We start from the raw sequence: 24,309 nt of genomic DNA, 5'->3' as shown, positions 1-24,309 counted from the left end.
AAACAGCTGTAGAAGAACAAACAAAGCTGCAACATAGAGTGAAATTATCTCCTAAACATGCTTTTATCATTGTTATGATTATTAAGTGCCTGTTTGCTCATAATCTTCTAAATATGTGTGGCCAGTGCTTTATTCTTGGCCGTTCTGACCCCGATTAGGTCAAATTTAAGTCTTTTTTCTGGACATGATTAGAAACATGAATTTACGTGAGTATTTTCACGGTTTCTAAGGACTGTGCGAAGCGGCATTTTTGCATTCAAAAGCCGCCTCCGTTAGCTCACACACGTCCCAAAGCTGCTCCTCTGCTTGGAGACACGGTTCCCCTGAGTCCGGCAGCTCGCTCACGCAGAGCGGCCGGACGGTGCGTTTACATGATGCATTATTGATCTAATCAGGCATTGATTCCGATTACTTCTGTCCATGTAACCGCAGCTTCTGACTGCAAGCTGACAGTTCAACCGGTTCAAGTTTTTACGCTGAATTGCAGCAATGCAGCACTATGACCAATCAGGGACTCTGATATGGTAGTGACATGTGGGTGGTGTCCTTTTCAAAACACAGAAGTACCAACCGCTGTAAACATGATCACGAAAGACAAATTATTAATTGCCGTTTGTGTCCGATCAGATAAATATGACACCATTTTTAGGAGAGACATTTATAGGAACAGAGCTGTGAAAACAAAACGTCTGGAGCTAAATTTGCACCACTTTCACTTCACGCACCGAGCCTCCTCCTATTGTAGGTGGCGGACGGGGGCTGATAAACAGTAGATACACAAAAGAAGAAGAATCTTCCCCTGTGCTACCCTATTGGCCGGGATAAGCCACTATTTTGACCTGTTATGTTAAATTCTTTCTGCACCATGAGTGAGAGGGAGGGAGAGGATGGTGACCAACCCCTTTGTGCTGAAGAACATTATAAAATCTAAAATTAAAGTCAGTGTTCATGATCACTGAACACAGGCTCCATAGTGCAAAGCCACATTAGGTCATTCGTTTAATGTTCTAAAAATGCGAATATGGCAGGCCCAAACGTAGACATAGCATAAAATAAGATGGAAAAACATTTAATTAAAATGGAGTAATATGACATTTAGTTAAATAAATATGTAAATTTGTTTTATAAACAATTATTGAGTTGGATAAACATAAAAAATTAGATTGAATAAATTTGACTCAATTACTTGTCATCAATTAAAGTAATTCATTTAAGTTGTGTGTGTGTGTGTGTGTGTGTGTGTGTGTGTGTGTGTGTGTGTATTAGCGTTTTGCAAAACGATGAAACTGGAAGAAAGGTTAGAAACTTGTGCGTTAAACTTCTGTTAATCTTTCTTTTGCTGATGATGCAGCCGTATTACTTTGTTTAGTTATGATGGGCGTATACTCTTCATACCCCGTCATTAAAACCTCCGACTCCGCCTCACTGAAGTATGAAGGTCTTTTTTTCCTCCACGTGTTTCCATGGTGACTCTGGAAATCGGCGATCCGTTGAACATACCTTGTTGTACTCGCCGTGCACGCGCATTCACTCAGGGTTACCGAGAGGAGGTTATTTAACCAAACTCCTAACCGGTGTTTTGGAACCAACATACAGAGAGTAAGCAAGTTTAGGGTTACCATACCTAAGCAAGAGTTCAGGGTTAAAGTCAGGGTAAGTTAAAGTTGCTTTCTGGAATACCGCTCTGGCATGCAAAACTTCAACTGCAGCTTACCTGTCACCTCCACCCTTGCCCCTAAACACAACTCATCATGTTGCTCCAAATCCATGTCAAGATCCCCAAGATACCATCTAGCACCATGTCCTTGACTAGAGTCGGCAACGATGGAGCGATGTCCAGTGTAAGAACCGGGCCTTTCTGTCCATGTTAAGGAATGGAGATCAGGAAGCCACCAGGTGCTAATGAAACTGCTGACAGTGAGACAGACCAGTCATCTTTAAACCTATAAAGCAAAATAAAGACATAAGAAGGGAAGTCATACAGGGACAGAACATAATGCTGTGCTTTGCATAAATCATTCATCCTTTCATTTTCTAAACCTGCTTTGTCCCTTTCGGGATCACAGGGCTGCTGGAGCCTATCCCGGCCACTCGGGGGTGAAAGCAGGGGGCATCTTGGACAGGTCGCCAGTCTGTCGCAGGGCCACAATCACACTCCCATTCACTCTCACATCTATGGACAATTTAGAGTAACCAATAAACCAATGAAGGTGGGAGGAAGCCGGAGACCCCGGAGAAAACCCACACATGCACGGGGAGAACATGTAAACTCCACACAAAGGTCCCCCATTGATGTCGTGGTTCAGGTCCCCCATCCGGGACTTGAACCGGGGGCCTTCTTGCTGTGAGGCAAGACCGCTAACCACTGCGCCACCATGCAGCCCAGGTTTGCATAAATAACTAAAGATTTCCACATTTCGGTGTCTTAAAATTAGACTTGAAGCCAGTTCAAATTTGAGTCAAAGCCGTTTCAAAAAGTCAAACGTAATGCGACAGCTGAAAGACCCTCTCTAATGAAACCTGTCTCCCTGCTCTGCTCCATCCTCATGCATCCACTTTCAGACAGACAGGATCAATCGGGCTCAAAACTGTATGGCAGTAAAGTTTTGCCCAACATTTTTATTGCACCGCTAATGTTAGCTTGGAGTTGTGAGAGGCTGTGACCTGGGGAGAGAGTGTGTAAACACAGGAATCATGGGAAATGAGCACAGGTTTACCCCTGCCAACAGTCAAACTCAAAGGTGAATTGCAATGAATTTTTGCCACTCTGCAGAAACTATGTCCTAGAAAATGACACATGCTTTCTGATTTTGGCTAAAATGACATAATTATAATTTTAAAAAAACAACAACACTAGAACACTATGAAAATAGATCAAAAGATGATTGAAGTGGCACTTTAAGACTTTATCTTTGGAAAACCATGACTGACATCTTTGTAATAATCAGGTGTTGGGCTGCAACCTTCAAACAATGAAACACAACCATATTCAACAATAAGTAAGCGGGTCAACATTCACACACCCAGAGGATCCTAAATACAAACAGAAAAGGCCACGCCCATTATAACGCCAACATTTATGCTCCCATAAAATCAAAATAATTAACTGAAAGAAATGATTCAACTCTACCCCCCCCCCCCACACACACACACACACACAAACCCCATACATACACACAGACCTCTACACACACAAACCTCTACATACACAAACCTTTACACACACCAACCTCTACACACAACCCCATACACACATACACAATCCCATATGATACAACATACACAACCCCGCCATACACACAAACCCCATACAGACACAAACCTCTACACACCGTGTCCCGTGGAGCCGAGCATGCAAATGTACTGAACACAGAAGAAAGGACCCTTCCTCAGGGATGGCAGATCTGCAGCGGTTAGCGGATGAACACGTCCTAGAGATTTTTGATGCGGATTTTGGTCCACGCGCACACTCAGGACAGACTTATTTGCGTCGGAAACACCGCGAGGAACTGCGGGGTTTTTTTCTTGCACCTGCACGGACTTTTAGCACGGGCTCACGCGCTCACCTATTGCGTGCACGTGCTCTATATAACCAGAGAATTGAAGTGAATCAACATTTTTTTTGTATCTCACCGCTCCGCCTGACCCTCCGGAGCTCCGCCTCCACCGCTGCCTTCAGGGACGGCACAGACTTCCGAGCTTCAAACCTTACGACACCCTTTTATCGAGAGGAAAATTCCTAGCTAGCAGTATATTTTAATTCCAGATAAGGGGCAGTGTAATATAAGACGTGTAAGGAGTCAAGTTTTCAGTTTACCGTCTGTTTATTCAGTTGTCTTTTACTGCACAACAATACACGCTCAAATCTCACAGCGACACCTGTGGACACAAAGCGTATCGCACCTCAATTACACTACTTTTTTTCTCGTCTTTAATTGTTCTGTTCTTGTATTGTTTAAAGAGTTCATAAATATTTCAGCTTCTATTTCAGAATATTGTGATGAATACAGATTCTTACAAAATGATGAACAATAGTTGGAGATTATTTTAGTATCACTACAATTTATGTCATTAATTTTTAACTCGTGAATAGTGTTTATTTGTCCTTGATGCTTCTCCATTTAAAAAAAATAAGAGGAGTTTTGTTCTTGCTCGAGCCATTGTTTCTGGATCTAATAAAAGCTACTTCTGCTTTTCTTTTATAAACTTGATCCAAGTCCTCCTGTAGTTTGATCATTTGTAGTTTCTGCTCATCTGACAGCTGTCTGGAGGTTTTTGTGATAGTACTGAGATGGCTGTGATTAAGTCATGCTCTTGTTGCTTTTTAGTTTAGCTAAGTTGCCACCAAATGTTCTTAAAAACTTGGCTGATTCATATTTGAACAACTCCCAATTAACTGAAAGAGTTCTCCGATTTGGCTTTATTAAAAAATTTTGAAAGAAGATTGTTAATTTTTGTTTGCACTTCTGTAATTTTGAGCAGCGAGTTGTTTAATTTCCAATTATGAGATTTATTGACATTTTGTGAGGGACACATAACAATATCTATACGGACAGCTTGATGGTCACTTAGTGGACATGGTAAGATGTTCACTGATATATCCTTATCTTGTAAATCACTAGAAATTAACCAAAAGTCTAATGGAGAAAGGGCTGTTCTAGATTTATTACTCCATGTAAAAGATGGTATATTAGGATGTTTGAGTCTCCAGATATCCACCAGTTTAAACTCTTCCATAAAAGATTCAAAAAATATGTTTTTGGGATTATGATGCGAGGGGGGCCACCGATCAATTTGAGGGTTTAAAGTCATGTTAAAATCTCCCCCCACAATAATTGCAGAGTTTGGATATTTTCGAAGCCATTTTTTCAATGTGCTCTCAATTATAAGAAATAGTTGTTTATTTTCTGTGTAGAAGTTGTAGCCGTATATATTGAGAATAATTATTATATTATTATTGTAATTGATAACTTGCCTGACAAAGTGCCCTTTAGGATCAGTTTCTTTATGCAGAACATTACCGTTATATTTATGTTTCAGGGTTAAAACTCCTGCTAATTTTTTAGAGTGATGAGAAAACCATAAATCGTTCCCCCACTGTGTTTTCCAGAAATTTACATCAGAACAAACAGAATGAGATTCCTGACAAAAGAAAAGATCTGCATTCAGCTGCTTAAGAAATAAAAATATAGCTTTTCGTTTGATATTACTTCTCAACCCCCTGGCGTTGAGGGAAACAAAATATTTAGAACAAGAACAAAAACTCTCAAACACTAAGAAAAAGAAACGTATTCTCTGAGCTTAACCTGCACATTAGTAAATGTGTCAAACACAATAGCTCAACAATATTTTGTGCATACAAGGAAAAACTGAACTAAGCCCACATCTGTATATTCTGGTTTTGTGTTATCCAAGTGGGCCTCGGTAAGTTAGAAGTTCAGTCAGATCCATCCTGTTTTGGTTTTAGTGATTTGGCAACAATGTCAGAGTATCACATAACCATCATTGACCTGATTACTTGACTTCTTGACCGTTGATGAAGGCTCTGCTGCCCACAAAGTAAGCTCGTTTTCCCTCCTCTCTGGCTTTTTGGAAGAGGGGCCACACTTTCAGCTGGGCTTCTCTGACAGCTGTGGAAAGATCCTCGGCAAAGCAGGGCTTTTTCTCTGTTTTTAGCGGCTCTCCAGACGGCATCTCTACAGGATCTTTGGGAGAACCGGATGATGATCGCTCTAGAGCATGCGCTGCTTGGATTGGGTTTCCCAAGGCGATGTGCAACATCAATGGCAGAAAAAGCCTGCTGCAAGTCTTCTACAACGATGTTCTGACATATCTCAGTGACCTTGGCTTTCACATCTTCATCAGGGCTTTCAGTTACACCAAAGAGTTTCAGCTTCCACCTCCTTGAATATGACTCCAGTTCCAGAACCTGGGCCTGAAGAGCTGCTACGGTTTTCTCTTCATTCCTCAAACGTTGGTCAACATCTTTCAAAGACTTTTGTGTTTCTTTTATTTCGTTGCATGCGAATTCTAAGCTTCTCCTTATCCCTTCAATCTTCAGCGTGTTTTCATCTATCTTCTTTGAGTTTTCACTAATTAGCTTTTCCAAGGAATCTGCACACATTTCCAATGAGTCGGCTCGCTTGTTTATCAGCTCAGATAAAACAGCAATGACTTCATTTGAATCTGAAGAGCTTTGTCCAGCTGCCAACAAAGCTTTTTTTGCAGCTGGGGGCTTACTTGGACTTTTAGGAAGAGGAGGGAAAGCTTCCATGTCCGAAGTTGGTGACGATTTAGCGTAGTCATGACACGTGGTGGTCCTCAGTACTGCAGCTTTTTCGCTTTTTTGCATTCTCTTTCTCTCTCGACTGAACATCAAGGTCAAAAATCAAAAGATCCTTTCTCTTTCAGAAAAATTTTGAGCTGTTATCTTGGTCTTTTGGATGAAATGGATGTTATGTCCGATAACTTTTGCAGGAGCTCAGAAGGTGCGTACCTACGCAGATGCCATCTTGGCCGGCCTCCCCCATTACAATACATCTCCCTTTTTTTTAAAGATTTTTTTCTTCTTCAAGAAATTGTGGTCAACACACACACAAAAAAAAAACAGGTGACGCACTGTCTTTACTTATATCCATCAAACACGCACTGAAAGTTACCATAGTCCTGAATAGACTCAACTAACCAATCAAATGCTTACTAGTATTACTAATCAAAACCAATGGACTAAACTCACCGTAAACAAAAACAAATACCTGTAAACTTACAGCATGACTGAAACATAAAATCACTTGGTACGCAACCTCTCAACATGAACGTTACACTTTTGTTTTCTTTTCAGTCCCGATAACGCTGCGGCATTCTTACAGGCCGACCACAGCGTGTTGTTGACACATTGAGTGTTGTCAGTCATTAGTCCTTGATTCTGTGGTCCAGTGAAACCATCTTGAGTTGAGCAGGGTGAGTCAACACTTGGAACTGTCTCTGATTCCACCTCACAGGCATTCTCTGACAAAGTATCCTGTGATGTCCTTGAAAATGAAGTCTCTTTGGTTTGAAGCAAGTGTCTGCGGTTCCACCTGTACACTTGTCCACTTGGGGTTTTGACTATGTAGGATCTTGGCAGATTGTGTTTATTTGTCACAGTGGCTGCTTCCCACTTGCTACCTTGCCTAATCCTCAGATTTTCCCCATCTTGAAGTTCAGACAGTGTCCTGGTTCTTTGATCAAAGGATTGTTTCTGTCTTTCCTGTCTCCTCACTAGGTCACTCCTGGCATTTTCATGAAGAGCAAGTTGTAACAATGCCTTTGACACAGGAATTTTTTACTTGAGTCTTCTCCCAAGGAGCAATTGTGCCGGTGAAAGGCCAGTCCCATCTAGTGGCGTATTCCAGTGTTCCAGCAAGGCTAAGTATGGATCACCACCACTGTCTTGTGCTTTCTTCAACAGGTTTTGTACTGTCTGGACTGCCCTCTCAGCCTGTCCATTTGATTCTGGGAAAGTGGGACTGGAGGTGGTGTGTTTGAAATCCTCCATCTCCTGGCTCACCAGCTGTCTGCCATTGTCTGAGAATAACTCAGCTGGCACCCCAAGTCTTGCAAAAATCGACTTGAGTGCAATGATGATGTGTTTGCTTGTGGTTCCACTCAATTTGACGATCTCTGGGAACTTTGAAAAATAATCCACACACAGTAAGAACTCAGTATCATTGAAGTGAAACAAATCCACACCTTCTTTTTCCCATTTTCTTTCAGGAACTGGATGTGGCATAAGTGGCTCTTTGGGATTATTGTGTCTGTGTGTGTTACATACACACCGTGAGGGCTCATATTTTAAAATAATATCATTTAAATAAGAAGGCCCAAGACCATAAAAACATTTATAAACCATTAAAAGAATTTTAAAATCAATCCTGAAACGCACAGGGAGCCAATGCAGCGACTTTAAAATCGTTGTAATGTGTTCCCGCCCTCTGGTCCTCGTCAGAACTCGTGCCGCAGAGTTGTGCTGTGCTGGCAAGAGAGAGGAACGGGCGGACTCTGGCAATGTTTTTAAGATGGTAAAATCCTGTTTTCACAACGTTTCTGATGTGTGGAATAAAATTCCACATAAACATACACATAAAATTTACAAAAATCATCTCTCCTTTGTTTTTCAGGACCAATGATTAAAACTTCAGTTTTATCCTGGTTGAGCTGTAAGAAATTTTCTGAAGAAAAATAATAATAAAAAACATAAAGCCTCATGTTATCTGCATGTACTTTAAGTTTACCCCTAACCTCTTCCTCCTGATCTGTGAGGCCAAGAAAAGAGTTCATCACTGGCTGCACATATTTAGAAACTAATGAGTGAATAGTCACTTTCAAATTAAATAAATAAATAATAATAATTAAAGTACGCTCAGAAGATCATCGCGCTACATGCCAACAGCAGCCATGTTTATAACAGAACTCTGTTATTACTTCTTCTACGGCCGTTTCTGCTATTTCAGATAGTTCTGCGCATGTCAAAATGATTTATTCCGATTGAAAGTGTGGCGTATGTAAACGTTTGTTATAATCGGATAAAGTTCTTCAGGGCCCATGTTCACACTTCATTTCTAATGCAATCTTTGATCAGATTGAAGACGTACTGCACATCTACACGCATCTAATGTCTGCTGTTGATCCTTCTGGGAGTGTGACCCTTTCTGTGCAGACTACCTAGCCTCTGACAGGATGGTGATGGAGAACCAACCAGATAAAGAACAGAGGAAAGCCGTTGTGGTGGATGTGGCCAAGTTTTTAAAATCAAACTTGGTAAGCCAAAATCTGACTTATTTTTTGGCCACATTGCCCAGCCCGACACTCTTGACTTCTTTGTTGTAAACAAAGTAAACATGCGATTGATCTTACTTTGGCCCATCCACAGCAGTTCTGTATCTTCTTTTCCTTTAGGCTTTTTCCCTCAAGAGAAAACCCCAAAGATTTTTTTATCTTTAGCTTTAGATTCATTTGGAAGTGCCTTTCAAAAAGCTCAGTGACACTACATAAAAGAAAAGGGTAATAAAATCACTAAAAATATACAGTAACCCTGTGCTATCCTAGGCACTTTACCATTGGGAGTTGGGTCATCTAGACCCACTAGACAGTGCTCTGAACCTTTTTTCTTCAATGATTTGTGATCTTCACTGGTGTCCATGGATTACATGAAATCTTTCCACCTTTATCCACCTTTGTCATGGTGGTGGTGGGGGGGGTCATAGGATAGCACAAGGGTTAAAAGCACAATAAAAACCATCTGACAGAATCAATCAATCAATTTATTTGCCATTTGCAATAGTTAAATCAGATTGGACCAGCAACTGCAGGGCTCCCTTACAGAAGACAACAAGAAACATCAAGACACAAATTCAAAACATAAATAAACAAATTAGATTAGAAGCACTTGATACAAATGAGTTATGTAAAAGGCTATAAACAGTAGATACAATAAAATTATTTGGCTGCTCAGTAAAAGTTCAAATCCTGAAGATTTCTACATCTGAGCTTCTGTCAGAACTGAGAGGAGAACACTAGAAGCAGGAGGTTCCTGCGGGTGTCTGAGTCAGAGCCTGGAAACCTCAGGAGGGCAGGAGCAAAGCATGTGGCTTAAGCAACACAGGTGCTACCACGCTGCTCTGCAGAGACAGATTGACTGAAAAGTCTGGAGGCGGAGCCTGTGGGTGCTGGTGTGGGGGCCTACCCCCCCTATGAGGGATGGGCAGCTCAGAGTGGTGGGCAGGAAGAGGACAGGAGAAGAAGTATGGATGGAGCAAAGCCTGCAGGGAGAAAATCAAGAAGTCAAATATCTACTGGTGGTCCTTGGTGCAGTACCGCACACAGGCACCAGGGGCAGCACACACCAGACAGCTGCTTACCTCACTGGCAGAGCAGCGTTGACTGGATGGATAAACCAGGAACCTGTAGAGCAGGTGGATGCCTTGAGGGGGCGTGTCTGGGACAATCTCCTCCAATGGGATGGCTGGATTCTCCTTAAAGGTGATTTTGTTGTAATCTGGAAGTTCCAACATCTCCTAAAAAGACAGATGTTTGTCTTTGTGACTTAGTTCTTCCCAATAGACCATTTTTGACTTTTTGAGCTGGGCAGAGTTAACTCCAGTCAAAGTGGGCAGCCCACTTCAGGCTTTATTTTCTCTGTTTAGAAACTGTTAGATGACGTCAGAGATTCGTCAGAGATTACTCGATCAAGGTTTATGGAAAGAACAGCCTGTGTTCTCATTGAATTAGCTGCTGTCCAGCTGACTCAGCCTTCATAAGAACATAAATCTGCAAGTGCATGAGACATGACACCTGAAAGTGGATGCGCACGAGGCTCTTTCCTAGAATCTCAGCACCAGGCACCTGCACATACTTCCATGCTGCCATGTTACAGTGTTGTGCTCCATGCACAATAGCACATACACTGTATAACCAAAGTATAGGCTCACCCATCCAAATGATCAGAATCAGGTGTCCTAATAACTCATCCTGGTCACAGGTGTATAAAATCAAACCTTCAGCCATGCAGACTGTTTTTACAAACATTTGTGAAAGAATGGGCCGCTGTCAGTGAATCCAAGGGTGGAACTGTCATAGGATGCTACCTGTACAACACATCCAGTGGTGAAATGTCCTCTCTCCTGAATATTCCACAGTCAGCTGTCAGCTCTATCAGGACAACATGGAAGAGCTTGGGAACAACAGCAACTCAGCCACCAAGTGGTCGACCAGGTAACCTGATGGAGAGGAGTCAGAGGATGCTGAAGCTCAGAGTGCAAAGAGGTCACCCACTTTCTGCATAGTCAATTGCTACAGAGCTCTGTGTGACCTTCAGATTAGCCCTAGAACAGCACGCAGAGAGCTTTATAAAATGGGTTTCCATGGCCGAGCAGCTGCATCCAAGCCACACATCAACAAGTGCAATGCAAAGCGTTGATGCAGTGGAGAAAAGGACACAGTCACATTTTAAACAATTCCATGCTTCCAGCCTTGTGGAATCTGTTTGTGGAGAAATTTGTGTTGATGTTTGTGCAGAAGGACTGAGATATGCCAATATGCTTTCGGAAGAATGGTCAGACATTCCTAGAAACACTCCTCAACCTTGAGGACAGCCTTTCTAGAAGAGTTGGAGCTGTAACAGTTTCAAAAGGTGAACCCACATCACACTGAACTCTATGGTTAGGAATGGGACGGCACTTCAGTTCATATGGGAGTCAAGGCAGGCGAGCCAATACTTTTGGTAATATAGTGTACTTCCATGCTACAGTGCAGGGCTCGACATATCCATTTGTCCGCTGGCCCGGTCCTGTTTTTCGAGCAGTGCGGACCACAAGACTTTACTTTTCACTTGTCCGCTCGGGCCACTAAAATATTTAACGGTTTATATATTCTTCACCTTTTTCAATAAAGTAAATTTTGCGAAAACGTGTAGATTTACCTCGTCTTTATAATTTAGTTTTTCTGCTAGTCCTGTGTTCAGACTTCAAGGGTTTCTATGGGAAACCTTTTATCACTCTTCTCCTCCTCTCCCGCCTGCTTGCGCGGCTGTCACTGCCGAGCACCACGCGGCACGCGCTCACTCAATTTTTTTTTCAAACTTTATTGAATGTAACAATTCAATACTAAACAATGTTAAACGGCAACAACGAAGGAACAAGCCAGTGGGTTATTATTACATTTTAGGCAGATATATTTAAACTGACACACATATCAGCGCGCCCCCTGGTGGTTTTTCACCGCGATGATCATAAATCCGACACCGTCACTGAAGAGAGACTGAAGCATGTCAGAGATGTGGAAGACATGGCAGGAATAGAAAGGAATATGTTAGATGGAGTAATGGGTATAATTAGTAGTATGGACAGCAAGATATTTAATGAATGCATTGAAGATGAAACTGTATGCACTAAGCTTTAAGCTGAATGTCAAAGAATCAAAGGCAACTCCAAATACCTGAATCTCAGACTCAAATGCAGTAGAATGTTAAACTACTTAATTTTGTTTTTCTTTACAACACTGTAAGCAGTAAGTATTTCTAGTTAGCTGAATGATCTCAGTTAGACCTGCACAATATGAGGAAAACTCGCGATATGCGATATCAGAGATTAAAATTGCGATAACGATATAATTTGCGGTATATAAACAAACAGCAAAATAACCAAATAACCATTCCCAGTTTAAAAATTATACTCCAAATGACCCACGTTGACATAGGTTACAAACATCTAACTTAACAGGGCTCCATCTGATTGGTCAACAATGTGAAGGCGTCCATCCGATTGGTCAAATGCATTAAGGGATTTATTTGATTCGTTAAATGGTTCAAGCTGCCTGTGAGGGCAGAACCCACTGCCCCACAGCTAAGTTAAGTTCATTTGTTATATTTTTCTCTTGAATAAACCATTTCATTTTATTTCACACATTTCATAACAAAATTGACTTAATGACTTGTGCACACATTTAGTTAATTTTGTATTGTTTTGAGTAATTCTATTCTTTGAGTTCTGTTTGAGGCCTGATGCTGGGGCAGAGGCTGGAGCAGGAAACTTCCTGATGATGTGGCAGTGGGAGGAGCTGAAGAAGTTCCTGATGACTTGGAAAGGGAGGAGCATGGACAACTTCCATTTGGAGAAGATGGAGGGGAAAGACGAAGTGTATTCTTATGTTGGACTATTGTTTGTATTTTTTGGAATATGTTAAGCTTGCTTTGAGGTACAAGTTCAGTTTCTGTTGAAGCGTTAAATTACTAGTAATTTACTACTTTAATTAATATTTAGGTTTTGAATGTTTTGTATTTGTGCTCCCCTCCCTATTGTGTCATTGGTCTGATCAGCCAGTATAAAATCTCCCTAATGTTTCCTGTAAGGGGGTCAGTTTGAGTTCAGTTGGTTTGAGCTTTTGTTATTGATTCGCTCAGTTACATTTTTGTTAAGTTGACCCCATTTTAATTTGAGCCCCTGTCGTGTTGTGTTGGGTAAAATAAAAACCCCTGATTTGAAGATCTTTTTGTCCTGTGGCTCAATCTCTGCCGAGCGGACCCTGACAACTGGTGTCAGAAGTGGGATAACCCCACCATGAGCCCAGGTTTTTTTTTTTCTTCAATAATTTTTTGTACTTTCCCCTTTTTCTAATCCTTCATCCTCTTGGATTTTGAGTTATGCAGAAAAGTGGACGCAACATGAGAGGAGCCAAGGATGGCCCATTACCCCCTAAAATGACACAGGAGCAGCCAGATGAGGATCAGGAGGAAAATGGAGCTTCTGGAGGAGTGGACAGCTCTGAGGGCACAGGTAACGAGCCAAGTGTTGCAGACCTGGTCTCTATTTTTCGGTCTCACATGAGTCAGCAGGAAGCCAGAGATGCCAGGCAAATGGAAGAAAGTGCTCGACAAGAAAAACGATTCAGAGCACTCCAGCATCAGTTTCAACTACTGCAATTGGAAGTTCAGGCACGTACCACCTCAACACCTGAACTGGTTTTACCAGAGCCTGAACTTTCCAACCGGGGACCTCTAAAGACGGCTGACATTCCTCATGTAAACCCCAGTAATGTGGCTGAGGATCCAACATGCCAACCATCAGGTCAGTTCCGTCTGTATGAGCCTCGACTAGAAAAATTCACAGACAATGATGATGTGGAACATTATCTAATCACATTTGAACGGATTGCGCTAGCTTGTCAGTGGAAAAAAAGAGAATGGGTTTTCCATCTCATCCCTTTACTCACGGGCAAGGCTAGAGCTGCATATGTACAAATGGATATTGATGAGGCCCTGGATTATGATAATGTTAAAGCTGCAATTTTGTCAAAGTTTAACATCAACCCAGAGAACTACAGACAAAGATTTCGTTCTCTGGAGATACATGCTGATGAAAGCCCAAGAGAGCTTTATGCCAGGCTCAAAGAGCTCTACCTGAAGTGGATCCAGCCAATGGGTAAAACTGCTAATGAAATTGGTGAACTGATCATTTTGGAGCAATACTTGAGGATGCTTTCTCCTGAGCTGCAGGTGTGGATACGAGAACATAAGCCAGAGTCAGCAGCAGAAGCTGCTAAGATGGCAGAGGTGTTTGTTGCTGCCCGCCACAGGGGACAACCATGGAGTTATACTGCCTGGAAGGAGAAAGATGGCAACAACCCAGCTCCTCAGTATCGGCAACGAGCAGCCAGTAATGTGGGTGTGCAGTCGGTAAGGGGAGGCCAACCAGCCAGAGTACCAATTTGCTATCTATGTGGAGTAGAAGGACACACCAAACCCATGTGTCCTAAAAAGACAAAGCTCACTCAAATGTGTGTGGCTCCACGCTTTGAAGCACCTGATGGGCCTCCGGTGGGAGTGAAGTTGACACCTGTAGAAGTAAATGGAGAACTAATGACTGCTCTCATTGATACTGGCAGCGACCAGACTCTGGTGCATCAGCAATTCATCTCACCTCATCTGATCACTACAAAAACAATCCCAGTTTGTTGTGTACATGGAGATAAGAAATCCTATCCCACAGCAGATGTCTACATCAAAATTGCAGATCAAACGTATCTATTAAATGTTGGAGTTGTTGATAAACTGCCTTTTCCTGTTGTGTTGGGTTTAGACCTCCCTGTACTATTTGATTTGCTGGACACTGACCATTCATGTTATGTTGCAGTGACAAGGGCGAGAGCTAAGCATGTGGAACCACTTCCAACACTTAGTGCTCTACCTTTCTTTGATGCAGACTTGGAGGCTACACCCGGGAAGTCTCGTAAGTCCCGTAAGCAAAGGAGGAAGGAGAAGTTCCAACACACTGCTGTTAAATTCTCTGATGACCCTGAGCCAGAATTGCCGTTAAATTTCAGAATCCCAGACAACATTGTTGAAATGCAATGCAGTGACCCAACCCTAAAACATCTTTTCCAGAGGACGGAGGAGAAAAACACGGAGACTATGCAAAATCATGGTGGAGAAAACTTTGTTCTGAGGAAAGGCATTCTCTATCGCCAGCAGGGGTCAGCATTTAAACTAGTGGTTCCTGAGGCTGTCAGAGAAATTGTGCTGACTTTAGGACATTCAGTTCCCTGGGCTGGCCACTTGGGGAAGCACAGAACCATGAACCGCATTAGGAAACATTTCTACTGGCCTGGCTTGAGTAAGGATGTTGCAGTTTTTTGTAAAACTTGCCCTCAGTGCCAACTAACTTCTACCAGAGTCCCCTCCAGAGCTCCTCTACAACCATTACCAGTGATTAGCACCCCGTTTGAGAGGATAGGAATGGACATTGTTGGACCATTAGAAAGAAGCAAATCGGGCAATAGGTACATGTTGGTGATAACTGATTATGCCACCAAATACCCAGAGGTGTTCCCTTTAAAGACCATAAAGGCTAGAGAAGTTGCCTATTGCCTGGTGCAATTTTTTTCCAGAGTTGGGTTGCCTCTGGAGATCTTAACTGACCGGGGTACCAATTTTTTGTCCACGTTGCTGTCACAAGTATACCAACTGTTGGGCATCAAAAGCTTAAGAACCACTGCGTACCATCCTCAAACAGATGGCCTTACAGAGCGCTTCAATCAAACCATTAAGCAAATGCTAAGGAAATTTGTCAATGAGTCTGGAACAGATTGGGATAAGTGGTTGCCATACCTGTTATTTGCGTACAGAGAAGTACCACAAGCCTCCACTGGTTTTTCTCCATTCGAACTGTTATACGGACACGAAGTGAGAGGCCCTCTCTCTCTGCTCAAAGACATGTGGGAAGGGGATCGGCCTCATTCAGAGACTGTTAATGTTGTTTCTTTTGTTGTTCAGATGCGGGAACGGCTGGAAAAAATGAGTGAGCTGGCCCAAGCTCACATGGCAGAGGCTCAAAAACAGCAGAAGGTCTGGTATGATCGATCAGCTCGTCAGCGGTCATTCAGTCCTGGCCAGAAGGTGCTTGTTCTTCTTCCCAGCAGCGATAGCAAGTTGCTCGCAAAATGGCAAGGCCCCTTTGAGGTTTTGCAGAGAATTGGGCAGACCACCTATCGTGTCTCAACACCTGGACAATCACGCTCCACCCGGCTACTTCATGTTAATCTCCTGAAAGAGTGGGTGGAAAGGGCTGAAAAGGAACAACAAGTTCTGCTTATCAGAAGGATCCCGGAAGAGGATGAGGTGGATGAGCAGTATCTTTCCTCAACTCTCTCACCAAATCAGGATCTGGATCATCTCTCTAAAGAGCAGCAACTTCAGGTGAGAGCCTTGTGCAGTACACCAGTATTCCAGGAGAACCCTGGGCGAACTGACATCATTCAGCATGACATCATCTTAAAAGACGGAGCTGTCGTGAAACGCAGGAGCTACAGGTTGCCTGAACGCCTTTTGACCAACCTGAAGGAGGAGGTGGATCTGATGCTCTCTCTGGGTGTGATTGAGCCATCTAAGAGTGAGTGGTGCAGCCCTGTAGTATTGGTCCCGAAGAAAGATGGGAGCATTAGGTTCTGCATAGACTTTAGGTACCTGAATTCAGTCTCCAAGTTTGACTCTTATCCAACTCCTCGTATTGATGATCTGATAGAGCGACTGGGATGTGCCAAATACCTGACCACCATAGATTTATGCAAGGGCTATTGGCAGGTCCCACTGACTCGTCAATCCAGAGAGCTGACTGCCTTCCGAACCCCATGGGGGTTGTTTCAATTTACTGTTCTACCCTTTGGACTTCATGGAGCTCCAGCCACCTTTCAGCGCCTCATGAATCAGGTACTATGTGGAGTTTCAGAGTTTGCTGCAGCCTATTTGGATGATATTGTTATTTTCAGTAATACCTGGGATGAGCACCTTGGACATTTGGAGAGGGTGCTGGATTGTCTCCAGGGGGCGGGACTAACTGTCAATCCTTCCAAATGTGTCTTTGCTAAATCCGAAACCGACTATCTGGGCTACATCATCGGCAATGGAATGATAAAACCGCAAACTGACAAAGTTTCAGCTATTCAGTCCTGTCCATTGCCTGTCACTAAGAAGCAATTGAGATCTTTTTTGGGCATGGCTGGGTTTTATCACCGGTTCATCCCTCATTTTTCGGCCAGGGCAGCATTACTCACGGACCTAACTGGAGCCAGGAGTCCTAATAACCTCCAATGGACCAAAGAGGCAGAAGCAGCTTTTGAGGACATCAAGCGGGCATTAAGTAAGAACCCTGTCCTGTACAGTCCAAACTTTCAAAAGCCATTTATTCTACAGACAGATGCTTCTGATAGAGGTTTGGGGGCAGTGCTTCTACAAGGCCCTCCAGACATCCTGTGGCCTTCATCAGTCGGAAACTGTTTCCACGAGAGGTTCATTATTCAACCGTGGAGAAAGAAGCGCTGGGAATAAAGTGGGCCCTAGACTCCTTCAAGTACTACCTTCTTGGACGGGAGTTTACACTGGAAACCGACCACAAGGCCCTACAGTGGCTGGCAAGGATGAAGGACACAAACGGGAGAATTACCAGATGGTACCTAGCCATCCAACCATACTACTTCACCATCCACCACATCCCAGGAAGGAACAATTCCACTGCGGACTTCCTCTCTCGCTGTCCCAGCGAGAGTCTTGTGGGGGAGGGTGTGTGAGGGCAGAACCCACTGCCCCACAGCTAAGTTAAGTTCATTTGTTATATTTTTCTCTTGAATAAACCATTTCATTTTATTTCACACATTTCATAACAAAATTGACTTAATGACTTGTGCACACATTTAGTTAATTTTGTATTGTTTTGAGTAATTCTATTCTTTGAGTTCTGTTTGAGGCCTGATGCTGGGGCAGAGGCTGGAGCAGGAAACTTCCTGATGATGTGGCAGTGGGAGGAGCTGAAGAAGTTCCTGATGACTTGGAAAGGGAGGAGCATGGACAACTTCCATTTGGAGAAGATGGAGGGGAAAGACGAAGTGTATTCTTATGTTGGACTATTGTTTGTATTTTTTGGAATATGTTAAGCTTGCTTTGAGGTACAAGTTCAGTTTCTGTTGAAGCGTTAAATTACTAGTAATTTACTACTTTAATTAATATTTAGGTTTTGAATGTTTTGTATTTGTGCTCCCCTCCCTATTGTGTCATTGGTCTGATCAGCCAGTATAAAATCTCCCTAATGTTTCCTGTAAGGGGGTCAGTTTGAGTTCAGTTGGTTTGAGCTTTTGTTATTGATTCGCTCAGTTACATTTTTGTTAAGTTGACCCCATTTTAATTTGAGCCCCTGTCGTGTTGTGTTGGGTAAAATAAAAACCCCTGATTTGAAGATCTTTTTGTCCTGTGGCTCAATCTCTGCCGAGCGGACCCTGACACTGCCATTAGATTGTTTTAACACATTTAAGGTTTATGATTTATTGCGATATTTGCCGTTAGAAGCAGCATGAAAACTTCTGAACTAGTGTTACCTACTACACTGCAGTGCTCTCTTCAAAACATCTGAAACAGACTAGAGCAGATTTAAGTTTGATATGGTCTATTTTCAGTCATTGAAAAGTGTAGAAATAAGTGATGTCACCAGAATGCACCAAATTGCACCATATTAAAAGTTTCCGGGGGGGCATGCCCCCAGACCCCCCTAAAGTTGCAAGCACCTGCGGAGCGGCGGGTCCCGCTATGCGCGGTGTCGGGCCAGTAACTTTCAGGCAGGGCCAGTAAGTTTCAAAAACTACTGGCCCTGTGGGCCAGTGCAAATTTCTGGGCTATGTCAACCCCTGCAGTGTTGGTCTATTGAGCACAACAGCACACACTTCCATGCTGTTGTCCACTATAATCTCACCGGCCAACTGTCCACCGTTGGTGTTCCCAGGACTCGTAGGACACAGCAGAGCTGCTCGATGTCATTCTCTCCTGGGAACAGAGGAGACGAGTTCAAGAGCTCGCCAAAGATGCAGCCCACCGCCCTAAAACACAAGGATAGTATGTGCAACTGTGCATCCATACACACCTGCATCATATGAGAAGCTGCACACACAAAACCACATGGACACCACAAAGACATTTGCATGTGTGCAGACACACACACAGACTTGACACATGCACCTGCACACACACTCAGATGGACATGAGTGTCTGCTCACATTTGTCACATTTGTGTACACAAATGCAGACATGTGCACCTGCACACACAAACACACACATCCTGTTACAATGCGTCATATTACCACAGGTCCACTCCCTGATCGTAGCGGCGTGCTCCATACAGCAGCTCTGGAGCTCGATACCACCTAAACACAGACGGATCAGAGCTCCTGTCTAAAACATTGAGCACTTTCAGGTTCATGCAGAGCACTGCTTGGCTCTACCTGGTGGCCACCTGGTGGCTGTAGAGCCGCCTTCCCTCATGGCTGAAGAGCCTGGCTAAACCAAAGTCTGCAATCTTCAGGTGACCAGAGGAACTGATAAGGAGGTTGGCTGGCTTCAAGTCCTGCAGATCAGAGAAGTTAAGCTGACATCAGCAGAGTTTCAAATGTTTGCCCACATTCTTTATAAAAGGAAAGCCCTTCTGTTGAGGTGACTTTGCTGTTGAAGCCTCCTGAGGAGCCGATGGGTTTGGGGTGCTTCTGTCATACACATATGCAGGGCTCGACATAGCCATTTGTCCGCTGGCCCGGTCCTGTTTTTCGAGCAGTGCGGACCACAAGACTTTATTTTTTACTTGTCCACTCGGGCCACTAAAATATCTAACAATTAATACATTTTTCACCTTTTTCAATAAAGTATATTTTGCGAAAACGTGTAGATTTACCTCGTCTTTATAATTCACTTTTTCTGCTAGTCCTGTGTTCAGACTTCAAGGGTTTCTATGGGAAACCTTTTATCACTCTTCTCCTCCTCTCCCGCCTGCTTGCGCGGCTTTCACTGCCGAGCACCACGCGGCACGCGCTCACTCAATTTTTTTTTCAAACTTTATTGAATGTAACAATTCAATACTAAACAATGTTAAACGGCAACAACGAAGGAACAAGCCAGTGGGTTATTATTACATTTTAGGCAGATATATTTAAACTGACACACATATCAGCGCGCCCCCTGGTGGTTTTTCACCGCGATGATTATAAATCCAACACCGTCACTGAAGAGACACTGAAGCATGTCAGAGATGTGGAAGACATGGCAGGAATAGATAGGAATATGTTAGATGGAGTGACGGGTGGAATTAGTACTATGGACAGCAAGATATTTAATGAATGCATTGAAGATGAAACTGTATGCACTAAGCTTTAAGCTGAATGTCAAAGAATCAAAGGCAACTCAAAATACCTGAATCTCAGACTCAAACGGAGTATAATGTCAAAGTACTTAATTTTGTTTTTCTTTACAACACTGTAAGCAGTAAGTATTTCTAGTTAGCTGAATGATCTCAGTAATTTAATTGTATTTAATTTTTCAATTATTTAATTTAATTAGGTAACTAAAGTAACTAAAAAGTAAATGTAACTTTGCAACAGTAACAAAAAGCAGAACCTTAAGGCAGTCAGAGCAAAAAAGTCAATAAAACTTCTTAACTATTGATTAGGAACAAATGTGAAATAGCAGTGATTAGAGGCAGCATGAAAACTTCTTAACTAGTGTTAACTACTACACTGCAGTGCTCTCTTCAAAAAATCTGAAACAGACTAGAGCAGATTTGAGTTTGATATGGTCTATTTTCAGTCATTGAAAAGTGTATAAATAAGTGCTAGATGTCACCAGAATGCACCAAATTGCACCATATTAAAATTTTCCGGGGGCATGCACCCGGACCCCCCAAAAGTTGCAAGCACCTGCGGAGCGGCGGGTCTCGCTGTGGGCGGTGTCGGGCCAGTAACTTTCAAAAACTACTGGCCCTCTGGGCCAGTGCAAATTTCTGGGCTATGTCAACCCCTGATATGCCACAGTCAGTTCTGTTGTTTTGATTTTTTTTACACAAAAAAACCAAAGGGATAAAATAAGTTGACTTTGTATGAGTTAATGAACCTGATTGACCAAGACCAGACCAGAAAGGGTGACCGCAAAGAACCCGATAGCAACAAAGTGGCACGAAACAGCGGTCAACAGAAATAAACACCCCAAGATCTCCTCTCCTTCATTCCAACTGCAGGTGAGAAAGTGCTCATCTAGTATTCCACCCAGGGGTCGCTAATAAACAAATTAAGAAAGGTGAAACATGCAAAACTACTAAGTAGAAAAGGAAATGTGCAAATACACTACATTTTGGCTCCTTCCTTTACCAAGAGAAAAACCTGACTACCACGTTTTCTACACACAGGCACTCACCCGATGCATGATGTTGTTTTGGTGTAGAAAGGCCACACCCTTTAGCAACATCACCATGTAGCCTTTGACCTGTGCTGGGGTCAGATGTCGCTGGTGGTTTCTGATCACCTCAGAGAGATCTGACAGCATGAAGTTGAAGACCAGGACAAAGCCTGTGCCGTGAGGAAAGACGTCCTTCAACTTTACCACCTGAAAAAGGCAGACAGAGAGGCTTCACTCACCCACAACCTTTTCAAGTCAACACCAAAGTCCAGCTGACTAAAGGGTATTCCCTTCTCAGACCAATGACAAGCCTGGACAGCCTCCGTCAGGTCCCTGAGTCTGTCACCTTCATGGTCTCAGTCAGGTCTGTGGTCTCAGGTTGCCGAACACACGCATGTTGTTTGCACATCTTCACTTCACCACTGAAGAACTTGGTTTCCGCGTGTTAATATATGTGTTGATGTGCTTACTGGGATAGCTTATACTGTGATTTAGATTCAGAACAAGGTACAGTAGACGTAGCAGACTTTTGTGAGCCAACGGCGGCTTTCTCATGATTTGGATCGATATCACAGCTTCGTGAAAGGTACAAGATAAAATAGGTCCCCAAAACCACCGACTAAACATTGAGGAAACTTGATGAAATGCGCGACATTCGTCGTTGCAGACCCGAACCCCACACGTCACATTGTGACAAACAATTCCAGTCTCAGTTGGGTCCATGTTCTCTGTGAGGTCATTGGTCCTTGTTCCAAGTAAGTTTGTTGGTTTCTAGCCTCAGCATGGTCTATTGGGTCATTGATGTCCGTTAGGTCCAAGTCTTTATCAGATACTTTTTTTTGTCAGGTCATTGGTCTCTATCAGTTCCCTGCTCTCTGCCAGATCAGTGCTTTTTGTCGTGTCCCAGTCTCTAGCAGATCCTTAGTCTCTGTCAAATCCTGTTTTGTTCTTTTCTCTGATGCTGTTCTGCTGTATAGAACAATTCAGTACTGTACAGTTGTGGCCAAAAGTTTTGAGAATGACAGAAATATTAGTTCTCACAAAGTTTGCTGCAACACTGCTTTAGATCTTTGTTTCAGTTTTTTTGCTGCTTAAGTTTTTATAATAGAAATTTGCATATAATCAAGAATGTTATGAGTGATTAGATGAATTGCATAGTCCTTCTTTGCCATGAAAATTAACATCATCCCAAAAAAACCTCCCACATTCTCAAAACCTTTGGCCATGACTGTACAGTCAGTTGGAGAATGACTCAAATCGTAGTTTTCACAGAGTTAGCTGCTAACCTGCATTTAGATCTTTGTTTCAGTTTTCTCTGTAATATAACTGAAATAGAATTACAAGCACTTCATACGCTTCAAAGGCTTTTATCAACAATGACATCAGTATTTGCAGTGTTGGCCCTTCTTTTTCAGAACCTCTGCAGTTCCAGTGGACATGCTCTCTATCAACTTCCTGACTGATAGTAACCCATTCTTTCAGAATCACTTCTTGGAGTTTGTCAGAATTAGTGGGTTTTTGTTTGTCCAACCGCCTCTTGAGGATTGACCAAAAGATCTGAGGAGTTTCCAGGCCATGGACCCACAATTTCAACGTTTTGGTCCCAGAGCCACTTAGTTATCACTTTAGCCTTATGGCCCGGTGCTCCATGGTTCTGGAAAATGCATGTTTGTCACCAAAATGTTGTTGGAAGAAGTTATTGTTGGAGGGTGTTTTGGTACTATTCTTTATTCATGGCTGTGTTTTGGGCTGAATTGTGAGTGAGCCCCCTCCCCTGGATGGGAAACAACCCCACACATGAATGGTCTCAGGATGCTTTACTGTTGGCGTCACACAGGACTGATGGTAGCGCTCACCTTTTCTGCAGATTCCCCAAGCAATCAGAAATGTTTTTGGAGAGAAGTGGCGTCTCTCCAAAAATGTTCTTTATGATCCTATAAATTGTTGATTTAGATGCAATCTTAGTTGCCACAATACCCTCCCCTTTGAATCAATTTTTATGCAATACAGTGATGGCTGCACACGTTTCTTTGCAGGTTACCATGGTTACCAATGGAAGATTAATGATTCCAGGCATCACCCTCCTTTTAACATGTCAAGTCTGCCATTCTAACCCCATCAGCCTGACAGAATGATCTCCAGCCTGGTGCTCGTCAACATTGTCACCTGAGTTAACAAGACGATGAATGAAATGATCTCAGCTGGTTCTTTAATGACACCAATGAAATGCCGTGGAAAGAGTTTTGGGGGATTAAGTTCATTTTTATGGCAAAGAAGGACTATGCAATTCATCTGATCATCATAACATTATGGAGTATATGCAAAATGCTATTATATGTATTTAAGCAGCAATTATTTTCCAATTTCCAACAATATTTACGTCATTCTCCAAACCTTTGACCACGACTGTACACACTCACGTGCTGGTTGTCCTCAATCTCCTGCAGAGCCTTGATCTCCCTCAGAGCCTGATTGGGAATGCCGTCCTCCAGCTTCCTCAGAGCCACCTTCTTTAGAGCCACAGTTTCCCCGGTCTGTCAGAAACACGTTCATCCATCAGCCTGAATGATCACCTGTTCAGGTGTCTGTTTTTTCTGCTCCATGAACATGTTTCACCTGCACGTGCTTGGCCTTAAACACGATTCCGTGAGCCCCTTCTCCAATCCGGCCTAGGATGCTGTACTGCTCCATGATCATCCAGGACCCCTGCAGCTGCAGCGGGGATCTTTATGGACTTGGACTTGTTCCTTTACTTAACGGTTTTTAGTCCACGGGTTTTAAGAGCGGGGCTCCGGCGCGTCCAACCAAAATAAGCACGACATTTTGAACGGAACGAGACCGGAAGTGGGCGCTGATGTTGCCTCGGTCACATCTGATAAATAAAACTACGAAACTTTAGTATATCGTTGAATATTTAGTATAGTGCTGGATATTTACTTGATGCGTAAAGCTGATGACATGTACGCGACACCAAATGTGCGCTGTCCTTTGGCACTTGACGAGATATTTTGAAAACGTTTCAACTATAGTCAACGCAGCTCTCCGCCATGTTTGTTGACAGTGACGTCATCACAGGACAA

General features: G+C 42.9%; 2 protein-coding genes across 6 annotated transcripts in view; both read right to left on the bottom strand.

The window, feature by feature from the left end:
• LOC101166383 overlaps positions 1 to 3,828 on the bottom strand; it is a 31,643-nt gene extending 27,815 nt beyond the window's left edge. For 3 of the 5 annotated variants that reach the window (XM_011477674.2, XM_020704941.1, XM_011477679.2), the window contains exons 1-2: positions 3,333 to 3,627; positions 1,715 to 1,943 (exon numbers count right to left, since the gene is read on the bottom strand). In XM_011477674.2, the coding sequence (XP_011475976.1) occupies positions 1,715 to 1,769 (55 nt within the window). In that variant the 5' untranslated portion in view covers positions 1,770 to 1,943; positions 3,333 to 3,627. The other 2 variants (XM_011477676.3, XM_011477675.2) reach the window with 2 other exon arrangements.
• Positions 3,829 to 9,287: 5,459 nt separating this feature from the next.
• On the bottom strand, positions 9,288 to 24,308 carry cdk20 (cyclin dependent kinase 20). The gene is made up of 8 exons (XM_023957108.1): positions 23,846 to 24,308; positions 23,650 to 23,763; positions 21,248 to 21,436; positions 19,294 to 19,415; positions 19,153 to 19,215; positions 18,768 to 18,891; positions 9,900 to 10,055; positions 9,288 to 9,800 (listed from the first exon to the last, which is right to left on the bottom strand). The coding sequence occupies exons 1-8, from the start codon at positions 23,924 to 23,926 to the stop codon at positions 9,603 to 9,605; spliced, it is 1,047 nt and encodes a 348-aa protein (XP_023812876.1). The 5' UTR covers positions 23,927 to 24,308; the 3' UTR covers positions 9,288 to 9,602.
• Between the last annotated feature and the right edge of the window lies 1 nt (position 24,309).

The sequence above is a fragment of the Oryzias latipes genome, chromosome 7, assembly GCF_002234675.1.
Source record: "Oryzias latipes chromosome 7, ASM223467v1".
Taxonomy (NCBI): Eukaryota; Metazoa; Chordata; class Actinopteri; order Beloniformes; family Adrianichthyidae; genus Oryzias; species Oryzias latipes.
Note: the sequence above shows the minus strand (reverse complement) of the source record. Positions and strands in the feature narration are given on the sequence as shown.